The sequence below is a fragment of the Canis aureus genome, chromosome 5 (assembly GCF_053574225.1).
Source record: "Canis aureus isolate CA01 chromosome 5, VMU_Caureus_v.1.0, whole genome shotgun sequence".
In the NCBI taxonomy this organism is placed as follows: Eukaryota; Metazoa; Chordata; class Mammalia; order Carnivora; family Canidae; genus Canis; species Canis aureus.
The window spans coordinates 20,445,855-20,462,208 of record NC_135615.1 but is presented as its reverse complement, the minus strand read 5'-3'; the positions used below and the strand labels follow the sequence as shown (position 1 = coordinate 20,462,208).

The window sequence follows — 16,354 nt, the reverse complement described above, 5'->3', positions numbered from 1 at the left end:
CTCAGGTTCATTCTGGGACTCACTGAGTCTGCATTTTACAAAGACCTTCCTTCCCTGCCCCAGAGTGGGGAAGGCATCTTCACTCAGTAAGAGAGGCAGATGGTCTCTACAGGCTGCATCCGTATTTCCATTTCTCTCTTTTTCTGAGACTGATATGATTTTTCACAACTTTTTTTTTTCTGTTTTCTACTTCTTTATCCTTTTTGATTCTACTTTGTGAAAAGTTCTTTGTATTTATCTTTAAAATATTTTATTTAAAAAACTTTCCTATTTTTAGTGTCAAAAACCCTTTACTGTTCTTGTTTCATGGTTATATCTCCTATTATTCGAAAAATATTATAGTTGCTTTTTGAAGCTTTCTTCTGTTTACTGCATGGTCTCTGGTTTCTCTAAGCTCTTTTTCTCATATTTGCTTGTTAGGTTGTTTTTTTTTTTTTTTTCAGGAAACCTTTTTCAACTTGTTTTATTTACAATGCCAACTTTTAAAAGGTCATTAAACTAAAGTTAACCAGACAATAAACTAGGCAGAAATCACTTTACAAAGAGAGGGAAAGCCCAAAACGCCACCTTCTACAGAGAACCCACAGTTCAGTTTATTAAGAGCAAAGAAAAAAAGAAACTTTCGATCATACTAGAAGAAACTCAGCCATAAGTTTGGAATCTGTACTCAAACTACACATGCAAGGAGGACAATATTCTGTTAAAACAACTGATTTGCTGCTGCATTTGTCTACTGTTGGTCTAATATTAACAATTATAAACAGGGCAGTGCAACTGGTATTTGGAACAATCCTTACAGTGTTACAGTGTCAGGCATAACATCTAACTTCTCTTCACACCACTGGTTCTCTTTGTGTACCTGGGCTTCCTCTTCTTCAGTAAAGTCATTTTTGATATTGAAGGTCTTACGGATCTCCTCAGGAGTTTTCCCCTTGATCATATTGGCAACGGTCTTGCATGTAACATCAAGCAAACCTTTGATGTCTAAGTAGTTCGCAGCCAGAATAAGTTCAACAAGTGTTCCTTGGTCAACTTTCAGGAATTCTTGGTCCCAAACAGGAATATCATCTGCTCGCTTTTCTTTGTTCTCATCATCCTCAGGAGGAGGAGAGTCATCCTTGTGGTGGGTGTACCACTGAATGATCTTTTTTAATATTGCTGCGTTAACATTTGATAAAGGAACTGGGTCATCATCTCCTTCATCATTCATTCCCAAATCTTCCAACATGGTCTTGATAGTCACAGACTGTTTGGCAATTTCAATATCAACTTCAAATATCTCTCCATCAGAACTCTGCAACTTAATTGAAGGCATGGTGCTCTGTCTCAAGCCAACGGCGGGCTGGAGGCTGACAAGAGCAGAGCAGCCTTGCCAACCAGGAGAGAGACACAGAGAACAAGGCCTCTACCTTGTTAGGTCTTTCTATTCTGTGTTGAGGCTTTCCTCGAATGCTTTTGAACTTTAGGTGTCCATTTTAATTTAAGAAAAAACATTAAAGAGTGGATGATAAGCTCTGTGTGCATGGATGGTGTTCATTACTAGTAAGTTTTATCATGGGATGACAGAATGGCAACCTGGCAGTTTCACTGGGGAACCCCAAATGTTCATTTTTGAAGGTATTTTTCCCCTGGGGACATTCACTTTCTTCAAAAAACAAGTCCTCTAGTTTTCTATCTGGATGAGAAAAAATGCCAGAAACTTTACTGCTAACTTTATAGATTATAGATTTTATTTAGGCCCTTGTTTTCAGTCTTTTCTCCAAATTCTTAGAGTGCCTCACCACTACGCTGATATAATTCTGACAACTCTTACTTTATATACAGAGGCTCATTTTTAATTCCTCCTAGCTTTTTCCAAATCCCATTGTTTTATAGTCTTAATAAGCATTTATCGCAGATATTATGACATTCTTAACATTGAGGAAAATTCAAAAGAAGTAAAGGCCATGACCCTCAGTGGTTGCAACAAAGGTATATGTACACTTCTAGAGAGCTGTCATGGCACAACCCTATAAAGATGGATATGACAACATGGGACAAAATATATACCAAAATGCTATTAGGAAAACAGCATATACCAAACAGAAAAATAGGTCCTAAACCCAGTCTGGGCAGAGTATAGATGTGGCTCTGTAAATCCAGGAGGGTCATTTTGGAGAAAGGTGGCTGGGTAAAGTTGGGGGCATTGATTGAGGGCCTTATGGGGCAGGCTGAAGAATTTTGAATGGACCTGGTCTTACAACTTGAGTGAAATAAACCTGGTGTGGTATTTCTGGAAGGCCAGCTGGACTCACCTTGTGGTAGACTGGATCAGCATGGGAGTGAGGAGAGGGTGGAAAAGCAAAGGTGCTTTGGAGGAAGAAAGTTAAGTTTCTTATATCCTATATCCAGTTCCCATCTCATTTTTATAGCTCCAATCTGGCTTTGGCACTTCCTTTGGTCCCTTTTAATTTTCATATCAGTTTAACAGAGAACACCGTAAAATTAATCTGCATTTTTAGCCATTAATGGAAACACTGGTGAATATAATGATCTCTTATAACCTTCATGACACTGAACTCATTCTCTTCTCCAGGGACATAACATTGTTTAAAAGGTACATTTACATATGCTAGTTTTGTGATTTTCTACAAAATTTCAAGGCAATACAATATTGTTCCAATTGTCTATTCAATTTTCATGAAGGATTACATGAAATAATTATGGAAATTGGTGTAAGTTTAAAACCATCCATTTGCTCATTTTACGGGAAATGCATTACCTCCTAGGAAATTAGCACATCCGCTACTGTGATGAACTGATCTCTGTGAATGCAGTGTGGTCGGTCTTGACTCAGGGAACATAATCCAGGCATTTGTTCTCCATGCTCATTACAACTATGATTGCAATTATCCTTGAGTAGAATGGAAAAGAATTATGAGTTAATCATTACCATTTGAATAATTCAGGTTTGGCAGAGATTTTCCTGAGAAGGTAGATTTATATGTTATTGAGAGTTTAGAGGACTTTTCTGGGTTTTTTTTTAAGATTTTTTTAAAATTTGATAATCCCTACATAAACAAGGAGACTCTAAGAAAATTCATATTCAGAAAAAGGAATGTAATACCAGACTAGGGTTTCAGATGAGGAGCACAGGGGTGCTAATGGCACATGTACACACACATGCCATCTACAATGTTAACCTCATGTCACATATTCTAGAAAACATAAAATAAGGAGTGGGGGCCCTTGTGTCATTGTGAGAGAAGGACTGGCCAAGGATAGAGCACATGCCAGAGTAAACAGAAATTACTAGGATTAATGGCTCCACAAGCCAGGGAGGAAATAGCACAGCTTTCTCTACCTCCCAAAGCTCTTGAAACCAGAATTTCAGCACTTCCCCTGGATTCATCTGAGCTTAATTTCTATGAAGCAGTGATGTGGAGGTTATCTTTGGGGAGTGCCATGGGCAAACCCTCCTGACATTCCTTCTCAAGATAACCTACAAAGAATAAAATGAAGTTTGTACCTGGTGTTTCCTGAAATTCCCTGAACAAGGTAATGAAGTGAAAGATTCAGACACCATGATTCATACCACAGTCAAAGATAAGTGCCACAATTCACTAACACTGAATGTGTGGGGCCACAGAAGTGTAGGTGGCAAACAACTGCAACTTCTACTGGTTCCAATCTGTTGCAAAGGGAGAAGTGCACTTTCATAGCAATATTTTGTATATGGTGGAGGACGACAGCAAGTGATGTGAGCCTGTCACCACCAAGCAGAGACAGGGGGGAAAAAAAGAAGAGTCTAGGGATATTTGGCACACTACAGAACTCTGCCTCTTGTACTTTTAACTGGGAAGATACAAACAGGAGCAGTACACAGAAACATCTTTATCTGGCAATGGGAGGCTTTGCTTCATGGATGTGATTTATGGTGGGAGGAGTGTTTTCAGAAGACCAATGCCTTACAAAGCACTATCATTCCCAGGGGATTCGTTAATTGAAGTGCCACACAGATCTGTGGGAAGATAGAAGGTGTCATCAGGGCAGAAAGAAGGATGAGATGACCTCACTTCTAGGTCTTTTTCAGTGCACTTATTCCAAGATCTATGAAAACCAAAGCTTTTGTCCCATTGTTATTTTTTTTAATATATAAAAGCTTGGGCTATATTTATTACAGAAGTACTGATAAATCAAGCTTTGTTGACAATTCCTAGACTGTGTTCATACGAAGCATAAGCAACCCCCTAAGAGTTACACACAATTCTGTCATTAAATAATTTTCCTATAAAAACCTAATGTGTTTTTCTTATTAGGTTGACTGATAGAATTATTCCAACACTTCTCCTAGTCATCAAAGACCATAATTATTCTGCTATAAAACTCAGCATGCTCATATTCAAGTCAGATTAACTGGACAATTATTTATTAGGTACCTACCATTCGTCAGCATTTGAGAGAGGTGTTGAGCAGACAGTACAGAGTAAGATGCAGCCCCTGGCCTGGGGGTAAAATGTCTAGGGAGGAGACTGTATTACATGCCATCTGAATGCAGAGGGGGCTGTGGCTTTGAAGCTAGTTTAAAATGATCAGACTCCACGGTAGAGACTTGGGATAGAGTACTAGCTTTGAATGAAAAAATGTTTTAATGATAAAAGAAATGTAACTATACTATATTCAGTTTGCAGAGTATAAACAAGAAAACTTTGAATTCATTAATCTGTCATCCTTATCTATTATTTTATTCCAATCTATTTACAGACGAGTAATTTCACAGTTAAAATCATAGAATATACATGTATAAAATTGGGTCTCCTCTTCTCTTTTTCCACATGAGCCTGATTCAATGTCACCTAGTCTCCCTTGACAATAACTGTAAAAAGCTGCATAAAGTTATATACACTCATATATTATTCATATACCGTAAAGTTCACCCTACTTAAGTGTACAATTAAATGTTTTTTAGTATTTTCAGACTTGTACCATCACCACTAATTCCAGAACATTTCCATCACCTCAGAAAGAAATCCTGTACCCCTCAAGTCCCCCTCCTTCCTCTACCCCTGGAAACCACTAATCTACCTTGCTATTCTGGACATTTCATATAAAATGAAATTATATAATGTGCTTTTTTGGGTGTTGCTTCTCTCACGTAGCATCACATTCCAAGGTTCCATCCATGCTTTAGCACGTCAGTACTTATTTCCTTTTTGTGGCTGACCCAGTGTACAGATATCCACACTTTGTTTACTTGCTTGTCAATTGGTGAACTTAAGAGTCCTTTCCACTTTTCAGCCATTAGCGTAACACTGCTGTGAACATTCCTGTACAAGTCTGTGTGCAGATATATGTTTTCAATTCTCTTGGGCACACACCTAAGAGTAGAATTGCTGGGCCATATGGTAACTCAACTTTCTGAAGAGCTGCCAAACTATGTTTCAAAGGGGTTGCATAGCATTTTGACTGGTTTCATAATCATTTTTTCACCATTGTCTCCCTGAAGGGCATGTAACACGCTTCTAGTTCTTCTACATTTAATATTTTCATTTCTATAGCCTTTTGTCCTTTTGAATTATATTATGGCAGATTCCCCTTGTGATTCTTGTTTTAACCATCATGTTTACTTTCAACCCACCTGCATTATTTGAGTTTCTTGTAAATGGCATGTAATTAGTGTTTTTTATCCACTCTGCCAATATCCATATTTTAGTGTATTTTCACCAATTATATTCAAGATAATGATTGAGGTGGTTGAGCTCGTATGCCCTTTAATCATTTGTTTTGTTTCCTCCACTTGTTTGTTGGTGTGCCATTTAATTAATTAGTTGTTTCTTTCTTTTTGTTTCCTCCATCTTACTTCCCTTTCCCTGCCTTCCATCTTGATTTAATCATAGCGTTTGAGTGCATGTCTTTGTATAGTTTGTCCAGTGGATGCTCTGGGTATTACAATATACATTTATGACTAACAACAGTCTCCTGGTATTAGCATTTTACCACTTCACATGAAATGAAATCTCACTTCCATTTAGGTCTCTTGACCTTCCCTACTTCTAAATATCATGGTCTTGAGCCTCAGATGATGAAATTAGAATTTTTGCCTCAATCATCAAATGTGGTTCATAAAAGTCATGAGGGTTACAGAAGGGGAGGCAGCGGGGGGGATAGGGTTACTGGGTGATGGGCATTAAGGAAGGCACACAATGAGACTAGCACAAGGTGTTCTATGTGGCAAATTGAATTTAAATTAAAAAAATTTTAAAATAAAAGGCATGAGGATCATATTTATTGCAAATGCATCCACAGTTCTATTATTTCCATTGATCTTCCTTTCTGATGTTCCAGGATGCCTTTTATTATTTCATTTCTGTTTGAGGAACTTCCATTAGGCACTTTTTTGGGGTAGGTTTGCTAGCCATGTATACTTTCACTTTTGCTTCACCTGAAAATGTCATTATTTCCCCTTCATTCCTGCAAGATAGTTGGGAGGAGAACAGAATTTGCAATTAACAGGTTTTTTTCTTTCAGCACTTGAAAATATTATGCCACCTCTTTCTGATCCCCATGGTTTCTGATGAAAATCTGCTGTCACTCAAATTGTGTCCCCTTCTAGTAGTGGGTCACTTTTCTCTAGGTGCTTTTGATTTCTTTTTGTTTTTATTTTTCATGTTTAATTATGATGTGTCTTTTGGATTTAAATTTATCCTATTGGTGGTCCACTCAGCTCTTTTGTATAATTGTATCTTTTGCTAAATCTGAGAGGTTTCCATCCATTATTTCTTTGTATAGTCTTCCCAGCTCTATTCTTTTTTCTTCTCCATTTCTGGGACTTCAAATATATGAATGTTGGCACTTTTGTTATTATCCACAGATCACCAAGGTTCATTTTTCCCCCATCTTTTCTAATTCAGATTGCATAAACTCTATTGGTTTATTTTCAAGTTACTGATCTAAGCTTATTTATTGTCTTGAGAGAGAGAACATGAGCAGGGGGAGGGGCAGAGGGAGAAGCAGACTTCCCCTTGAGTGGGGAGCCAGATGTGGGCTCCATCCTGGTACTCTGGGATCATGACCTGAGCTGAAGGCAGACACTTAACTGACTGAGCTACCCAGGGATCCCTCAAGCTCCTGATTTAATCTTCGGTCATGTCTACTGTACCATTCATTAAGTTTATTTGGTTATTGTATTTTTCAGTTAAATAATAACCATTATTTCTTTTTCTAAAAATTGGTAAATAATGTACACAACATAGTGATATTTTTGTTAACTTTTATTTTCGTTCTGAAAGAATATGTAATTATTTGTAGAGGCATTTTTATGATGGCTGCTTTAAAATCCTTGTCTGGTAATTCCAACATCTGGTTCATTTTGGTGGCATCATCAGTTAACTATCTTTTCTCATTCCAGTTGCGATGTTCTTGATTCTTGGTACAACAAGGAATTTTAGATTGGATCCTGGATATTTTGTCTGTTAGGAGACTCTGGGTCTTAATCTTTCATTTTAGCAAGTAATCACTCTATTTACACTTAGCATGCAGACTCTGGCCTACTTTTTGGTAGGCCAAAAAGGGGCAGTTTAATTTTCAGAGCCTTTCGATGTGTTTGGCTTATCTGGTCCTGCTGGGATTCCATATGGTCCTCAATGGTGCTGGTTTAGGGGGAAGAAGTTTCCCCATGTAGGTCACTGGCACCTATAGATTGGGGTAAGAAGCCTCCTGTCCATAGTGATGAAAAAGCTTCCTGGATCAGGCCTTTGGTGGTAGGATCCGCTTTGGTAGTGCCCTCTGGCTGTCCAGGTTCTCAGCAAGGAAGAGGAGGCTCAGGCCTTGCAGAAAAGTAACAGTGCTTCCCCTGGACACTTGTCAGTGGGGACGCCTATATATTGCCCTTGCTGGTGGTATGATTCATCTGGTGTCGGTCATCAGGACTCCAGTTCCATCTGGGATAGGATGGACTCCTGTATTTTTGAGGTTGGGAGTCAGGAAACAACCAAGTTTGGGTCACCTCCTATTGGGTGGGAGGTTGTAAGACACTCTGCAACCATGTTTCCCTTCCAGTCTTGGGATTACTTAGCTGGCTTGTTTTCTTCTTCCTACCCATCTCTTTCTGATGCCTTTTGCATTATTTTAGAATCCTAGTTATCCAGAATTGATAATTGTACTTAGGAAGGAGCAAAGAGAAATGAGCACGCCCTCTTGTCCAGACAAGAAGTCAGAATGCAATATTTTAAAAAATTTCTACCTGCACAACTTTCTCAAAAGATCAAGCCCTATCCTAGAATTGCTTTTTAAATCATGTGTTCCAAACTTGAGGAAATTTGGCTATTCCTCTGAGTACGGAGGAAGTAGAAGTAACATAAACAGTTCTCAAGAGTGACTGACTTAAAGGTGCTGTTTAAATTCTATAGTGTGATGGTCTTTTAGACAGCTTCAGTATCTATCCAGAACGGGGACTATAGTCATTCACTGAACAAATATTTATTAAGGGCTCATTATGGGCCAGGTACTGTTTTAGTCCCTGGGAAGGTAGCATGAAAAAAAAATTAAAAATACCTCCTCTCTTGGAAGTTTATATTCTCCAAAATACTGGATGTTTTTCACTTAAAGTGAATTCAAATCATAGCAACTATCCAGCTCATTGTTTAACCGCCCATACCATTAGCTTTTTAAACAGCAAACTCAAATCTACTACATAAGGACTATCACATTCCATTAGGTGTTTTCAATAGTTTGTGTATATGAGTGACATTTAACTGTACTTGTGTAAGGAACTTGCTGAGTAAAATAACAACTATCTTATAAAAATGATATTCATGCTAGATTGAATTCAGAAGACTGAAATTTGTTCAATGTCGACATGTTTAGCCAAGCATACAAATCTGGTTGCAATTGGGCATGTATCTCTTGAGGTTTCCAAGTGACATTTTCTGATTTCCAAAAGTGAATCATTGCTCAGGGAAGGCCATCTTGGGAAGGCCATTTTATTAATAGAAGCTGATAAATGGAAATAGAGTAGGAAAGAAGGTGACAATGATCTTGGGTGATGGGTTTGAATTTGGGAGATTGGGAAAGAAGCAGTACCATGAAGAGATATATTGAAACTAATCAGAACTGATTTTTTAAAGATTTTATTTATTTATTTATTTATTTATTTATTTATTTATTTATTTATTTATTTATGAGACAGAAAGAGAAGGGGGAGGAGAAGAGGCAGAGGGACAAGCAGACTCCATCCATGCTAACTGCAGATCCTGACATGGGGCTTAATTCTACAACCCTGAGATCATGACCTGAGCCTAAACCAAGAATTGGATGCTTAACTGATGGAGCCACCCAGGTGCCCCAAGTAGAACTGATTTTTAAATGGAGGATGATTTGTTTTCAAATAAGCCAAGTTTGGGGACGCCTGGGTGGCTCAGCAGTTTAGTGCCTTTGGCCCAGGGCATGATCCCAGAGTCCCAGATCGAGTCCCACATTGGGCTCCCTGCATGGAGCCTGCTTCTCCCCTCTGCCTGTGTCTCTGCCTCTCTCTCTCTCTCTCTCTCTCTGTGTGTGTCTCTCGTGAATGAATAAATAGAATCTTTAAAAAAACAAAAAGAACAAATAAGCCAAGTTTGATGTGACAGCAAGATACTCAAGTTAAAGATGTCCCAGCATAAAAATTCTAGAATAGGGCTTAAGAAAAATATTGGATCTGGAATTATCTGGGTATCACAGGCAAAAGAAGTTGTAGGAAAGGGTGAGATCTTAGAAAAATGGCTTGGATTATAAAGGACTAAATCTTTAGTAATGGATGAGTTCAGCTCTAGACCTCTGCTCTCCACTCTCTTTAGACTCTCCAGGTGATCTCATCTGATTATAGAGCCAACTTGGCTAAATAAACATGTTTCCTACTTACACTCTTATAATTTAAATCTGCACTGATATGAATAGACATAAAGGTACAAACAAAATACAGAGCAAATCCTTGAAGTAAAAGATGAAACCATGGTATGTACAAGCAAAGAAATGAGAACATTCTAAAGCTATGAAGAAGAGTTCTATGGGAAAATTAACTTCCCATCTTCTAGTTTATGAAAACGTCTATCTAGATTCATATTTATAGGAAAATAAGTTTTTGAAAATTTTAGGAATCTAGTATATAGTGTACTTGATGGAGAGCTGTAAGTGTTGGATGTAGTTGAAAATAAGACTCAGAACCTATGGTGAATATGACAAATTTATTTGAGCACTTCAGGCATCAGAAGCCAAAAAAGTTCTCTGCACATGTTCATATTTATTGAACAAATAAATTTTAAAAAGGAATAAACTCACAAGTCAAGACGAACAGTGAAATACTTTGGGTCATGTTTGCAAAAGATTTCGAAGAGCATGAATATCTTAATGTAAAATATTCTTACAAGTCCTAAAGAGAGAAAGAGACACAGAGGCTAGGAAACTATGTTTTTGTTTTTTTTTTTTAAAAAAAACTGTAGGTTTAAAATTTTAGTAGCAAAGTGAAGGAATGATGAGAGGAAAAATGGTGCTGACAGGTTGATATAAACTGAAGTTGAGGAAAATGTCTCAGATTCTTACTGCCTTTTAATAAAATGTGCAAAGGGGTTCCTAAATGAGATATTATAGGCATACTGAGATATCTTGGTATGATGAATGGAGAAAGAAGAGACTGGATTGGAAGCTGATCAAAAAAATAAATGAAAAAAAATGAAAAAAAAAAAAATGAATGTCAGGAAGTTGTATGATAGGATAGTTGTATGAAACACATTAGGAGCTGAGAGGAAGAGAGTTCTAATACAAGGAGGTTCAAAGGCTGTCTTGAAAAATTTCATAATTACATAATGAGTTCAACCACAGGCTCTGAGAAAACTGCTGAGATCATATGACCCTCACTCAATTTCAAAGTCCAAAGCTATTTGTAAACCAGTCTATAACTTGTGACCTAAAATAGTCATAGTTCCAAGCTGAAGATCAAATAATAAAAAGTTAGCCATCTTTTCAATAGCATAACCACCTGAGGAAAACACATTTTAATTGCTTTATCTACATGGACTTAAAATTAGATTATTATTTTATCTTGGCTTATTTGGGAACCTCTTGATTCTAAATTCTGATTTTAAGATTTTATTTATTCATTTGAGAGAGAGAGAGAGAGCACGAGCAGGGGGAGGAGCAGGAGAGGGAGAAGCAGGCTCCCAGCTGAGCAGGGAGCCCAACATGGGGCTCGACCTCAGATCATAACCTGAACCTAAGGGAGATGTTTATTTAACCATCTGAGCCACCCAGGCACCCCTAAATTCTGATTTTACACTATAAAGTTACCTCCCTCTCCAAAAAAAGGCACTTCAGTTTGGATGCAGACACATCAGCTGGCACACACGATGCATCTGTCCGTATACACATGAGGTTGGGCCAACACAGTAGTTGCTTCTTCATTCTGCACTGCAATCACTAGAATTAACCAGTTTTATGTGTCCTTAGCTTCATTTCTCCATCCTCAGAGGCCTCTAGTTGAATAACTTCTGACCAGAACTATGTTGAGATTGAACCAGAAAACAGACTGGTATTTTTGTTAAGGAATCCTACCCACTACCCTCAATTTTTTAAAAAGTGCTGCATAGTCCTGACTTTCACAACTTCAACTCCTGGTTTTGTCTCTTGAAAAGGCTCTATCTTGAGAGGGGAGCAAACAGGCTGGTAGTCAGAGTATTGTCTCACTTTTTATGGGCAGTGTCCAGGTGCAAGTCTTGTTGAAGAGCCAGAACAAAATGTGTAGGATGTTCTGAAGGTCAACTGATCCCTTAGTAATGGGGTGATTTGTGCCCTTCCTTCTGTCATTTGGCTCTACTGCCTCACAAGACTGTCAAGCTCCAGCTCTTTCTAGTATGATGACTACCTATCTCCATTGCGAAATAATTTTCCAATATGATTCATCTTGCTTGTGTTAATTCATTTGGTTATCTCTTGTTCATTAGTTTGGGGTCCAAAAAAGTTGAGTATGAGTAGCCTCATACTAAAAGTATGAGGCAGGGTAATAACTTTAAACTATTTGGCAAGCAATTTGAAAAAGCACCAAAAGAAGTGATACAAAAAGGAAGATAAAGGATCAGTTTACTGGGACGCCTGGGTGGCTCAGTTTAGTTAAGCATCTGCCTTCGACTCAGGTGATGATCCTGGGGTTAGGGCATCGAGCCCTGCAGAGGGCTCCCTGCTCAGTGGGGAGTCTGCTTTTCCCTCTGCCCCTCACCTTGCTTGTGCCCATTCTTGCTCACTCTCTGTCTCTCTCGAATAAATAAATAAAATCTTTTTTAAAAATCAGTTTACTGTTAGAAATGGTAAAATGGTTATATATATATATGATTTCATTACATATAGTTCTTTTTAGAAGAAGAGGCTGTAGTTTCCAAAATACTGCATAAATTAACAGTAAGTCCAAATATCAGGATTTGTAGAACAAATGTTAGGCATATTTATTACCAAAAACATAGAGCAGACATTCATTAAAATAACATTTTTAAGATTAATTTTGCATGTATGTATATGCTAAATAAATGACACTGTAAATATGTCTTCATTAAGGTGAGTTTTATGCTTGCTACTTTTTTTTTTTTAGGGCAAGAATCACTATATTGAATATACTTCAATAACTTAAAAAAATTCACAAAGTAATATTCTGTTTTATAATTAGGAAGAAAACACTCTACAGAGCTTTCATGGGTTTATAGTTGGTGCACTGGAACTCAACACTTATTTTGTGTAACATTGCTCAATGGGGCATAGGACACTATAATTATAGCTTAATCATAGTAAAACTGAACCTTTTTATTAGTAAGATTCTTTCAGCAGTGAAGAGAACCTAATGAAAGTGTGACAAAATAATTTCAGATTGTTGTGTACTAAAATTTCTGAGACTTGTACTAAGGTTTGTCTTTAAATACTATACACAAAATGTAGGTGTGATAATTGATATGTATATGCATTGGCCTACAACTTCCCTATATCCATATTTATCTATGAGTTTTTCTGAAAAATGGTGGTGGGGAATGATTAGGGTATTTTTGTTAAATTGTGGTAAAATGTATATAACATAAAACTTGCCATTTTAAGGATTGTTATGTATATGGTTCAGTGGTATTAAGTACATTTACACTGCTATGCAACTATCACCATCATCTATGTCCAAAACTTTTTCACCACCCCAAACAGAAGCTCTGCACCCATTAAACATGAACTCCCAGCCCCCAAGCCCTGGTAATGTCTAGTCTACTTTCTATCTCTATGAATCTGATTCTGTCATGTACTCCATATAAGTGGAATTATAGAAAATTTGCCCTTCTGTGTCTGGCTTATTTCACCAACTATAATATCCCCAGAGATCATCCATGTTATTGCATATGTCAGAATTTCTTTCTTTCAATGGGTGAATAATAATCCACTGTATGTATACACCACATTTTGTTTATCCATTCATCCACTGATGGACACTTTGATTGCTTCCACATTTTGGCTATTGCGAATAATGCTACTGTGAACATTAGTATACAAATACCTGGTCAAGTCCTTACTTTCAATCCTTTTGGGTAAATACCCAGAAGTGGAATTGCTGGGTCATATGATAACTGTATGTTTAATTTTTTTAAAGGAATCATCATCTATCTTCTGCAGTGGCTGCACCATTTTACATTTCTGCCAGCAATGCACAGGGTTCTAATTTCTACACATCAAAATGATTATCCTTTAAAGATAAAAATATCATTTTAATTTTGTCATATTTCTGGTCTTATTTCTTTTAATTTTTCTTCTTTTTGTTACTTGTTTTTGTCACTGAAATCAAAATGACAGGATTTATTATACAAAACAGTTTGATTAGAAACCCTAATTCCAAGAAGTCTACTGAAAAAGTTTAAAAAGCTAATTCACAGAACAGTCACATGAATTGGGGTCAGAGGGCAGTTTCCTCCCTAAAATCTGCCAAGCTACATTCCTTAGGACTTGATGGAAAATTTAACTTACAAGAAGCAGAGAAGGAAGACAAAGGCAAGCTCTGATGATAGTAAACTAAACGAAAGTATTTACAAATGAAGAAGGGACAATGAAGTTTCAGGGTTCAGATGGAGGTAGAATTAAAGATAAAATTAGATAATGTTTACCTCCATTTTCTGTAGCTTCCAGTGGAGAGGTAATCAAGAGGTAGGATTATTTTTCTGACATTTTCTTCTGACTGTTGTATAACATCGAATTATGAGTATTTGTTTTAAAATATTATATGCATTTGTTTTGATAAAATTAAGAAATGTTTAAAGATTGGAATTAAGTAAAACATTCAATGTTTGAAACAGGCCAGAATTAGAATCATCATATTAGCATGAAGAACTAATCACCTAACAAATAAATAAAATGACAGGATTCATAAAGCAATTTGTTTAATTAACATACAAAAATATAATTTCTCAGGTTCACTATACTACGCTTGTCACAACACTTCATAAAATACTCACATAGACATTCAATCTCCATAGTTCTAAATTTGCTAATATCATAATAGTAAAACAGAATATTTTACATGTATATTTAGTAATTTCATATGAAAATACATTCTCCAAAAACGTAATAATTTCTGTTTTACAAAATACAGTAATACAAATTTAGGGAAAAAATTGGCATTTTTATGATAAATCCAAATTTCTTTTTAAAGAGAGATAAAGAGAGTTTAGTTGAATTTCACCAAAATCAATTCAAAATAGAATTTCAGAATTACCATCTGGATATGAAGAAATAATGCGACCATCTTTCAGAGTTATTTTTAAATTATTCATAGAGGATTTTGATTAGTTTAGCTACTACATGCACATTGAGACTATTTCCAAGTAGCCGATAACGCTGCTTCACTGTTATCTTCTCAGGAAATCCTAGAAAAGAGAGATAATAATTTATAATACAATCATTTATAATATTAACTTCCAGAGATAAAAGATGTAACCTTTAGTAAGAACATAGTGGTCATTCACATAAGTAAGTCCCTAAGACTGACATGAAATTCAATTAACAAATGAGAATTTGAAGCCAAAAATATAAGATTACGTTGCTTACACAATGTGATATTATCATATCACATAACATATTATGCTCAGTGTATACATGAGTACACCCATAACATCCACAAAATTCATCGAAATCTGTATTTTAAAGCACTTTAGGAAGTGGTGGCTACTATTATTTCACAGTTGTTTTCCTTTACTTAATAACAGCTTTATGGAGATAAAATTAACCCTTTTAAAATGTATAATTCAGTGGCTTTTAGAACAGAGTTTTGCATCATCTCCACTATTTAATTCCAGAACATTTTTATTACCTCAAAAAGAAGGCTGGCCCACAGCTAACATCGTGCTCAAAAGTAGAAAGCTAAAAATTTTCCCGTAAGATCAGAAACAAGACAAGGATGCCCACTCTGGCCCCTTTTATTCAATATGGTATTAGAAGTCTTACCCAGAGCAATTAGGCAAAAGAAAATGAGGTAACAGGCATCCAAATTGGAAAGGACAAAGCAAAACTGTCACAATTTGCTGATGACATATTATATATACAAAACCCCCAAAGACTCCACCAAAAAACCTGTTAGAACTAATGAATACAGTGACGTTTCAGGATACAAATTAACATACAAAGAGCTGTTGTGCTTCTATACACTGACAACAAACTATCAGAAAGAGAAATTAAGAAAACAATCCCATTTACAATTCCAACAAAAAGAATAAAATGCCTAGGAATAAATTTAACCAAGGAGGTAAAAGATCCATACACTAAAAACTGGGGGACACTGATGAAAGAAATGAAAGATACAAATGGAAAGATAGTCCATGCTAATGGATTAGAAGAATTATTAGTAAAATGTCCACTATCTAAAGCAGTCTACATATTCAAGGCAATTCCTATCAAAATTCCAATGGCATTTGTGTAGAATACACAATCCTAGAATTCAAAAGGAACCACAAAGGACCCTAAATAGCCAAAGCAATCTTCGGAAAGAACAAGCTGGAAGCATCATGCTCTGGCACACAAATATTAACTCAAAATAGATTAAAGACTAGAATGTAAGACCTGAAACCATCAATACCTAAAAGAAAACAGTCAATAAAGTAAGAGTCAGTCTTGGCAACAGATTTTTGGATCTGAATCCAAATGCAAAGGCAAAAAAAAAAGTAAAAATTAACAAATGAGACTACATCAAACTAAAAGCTTTTGCACAACCAAGCAAAGAAAATCATCAACAAAATGAAAAGAAAGGCACTCTACAGAACGGGAGAAAAATATTTGTAAATCATAAATCTGATAAGGGGTTTATATATGCAAAATATATTGAGGGAATGTATACTGGTGT

At 36.4% G+C, this 16,354-nt stretch overlaps 1 protein-coding gene, 1 long non-coding RNA gene and 1 pseudogene across 7 annotated transcripts in view; 1 reads left to right on the top strand and 2 right to left on the bottom strand.

The window, feature by feature from the left end:
- LOC144313789 (uncharacterized) overlaps nucleotides 1-16,354 on the top strand; it is a 112,735-nt gene that overhangs the window by 18,012 nt on the left and 78,369 nt on the right. The gene's annotated exons all lie outside the window — the stretch shown is intronic.
- Nucleotides 569-1,427, bottom strand: LOC144313784 (S-phase kinase-associated protein 1 pseudogene; annotated as a pseudogene).
- Nucleotides 14,383-16,354, bottom strand: part of TRDMT1 (tRNA aspartic acid methyltransferase 1) — a 74,905-nt gene continuing 72,933 nt past the window's right edge. For all 6 annotated transcript variants that reach the window (XM_077897057.1, XM_077897059.1, XM_077897058.1 and 3 more), the window contains one exon: nucleotides 14,383-14,885. In XM_077897057.1, the coding sequence (XP_077753183.1) occupies nucleotides 14,785-14,885 (101 nt within the window). In that variant the 3' untranslated portion in view covers nucleotides 14,383-14,784. The remainder of the gene's footprint in view (nucleotides 14,886-16,354) is intronic.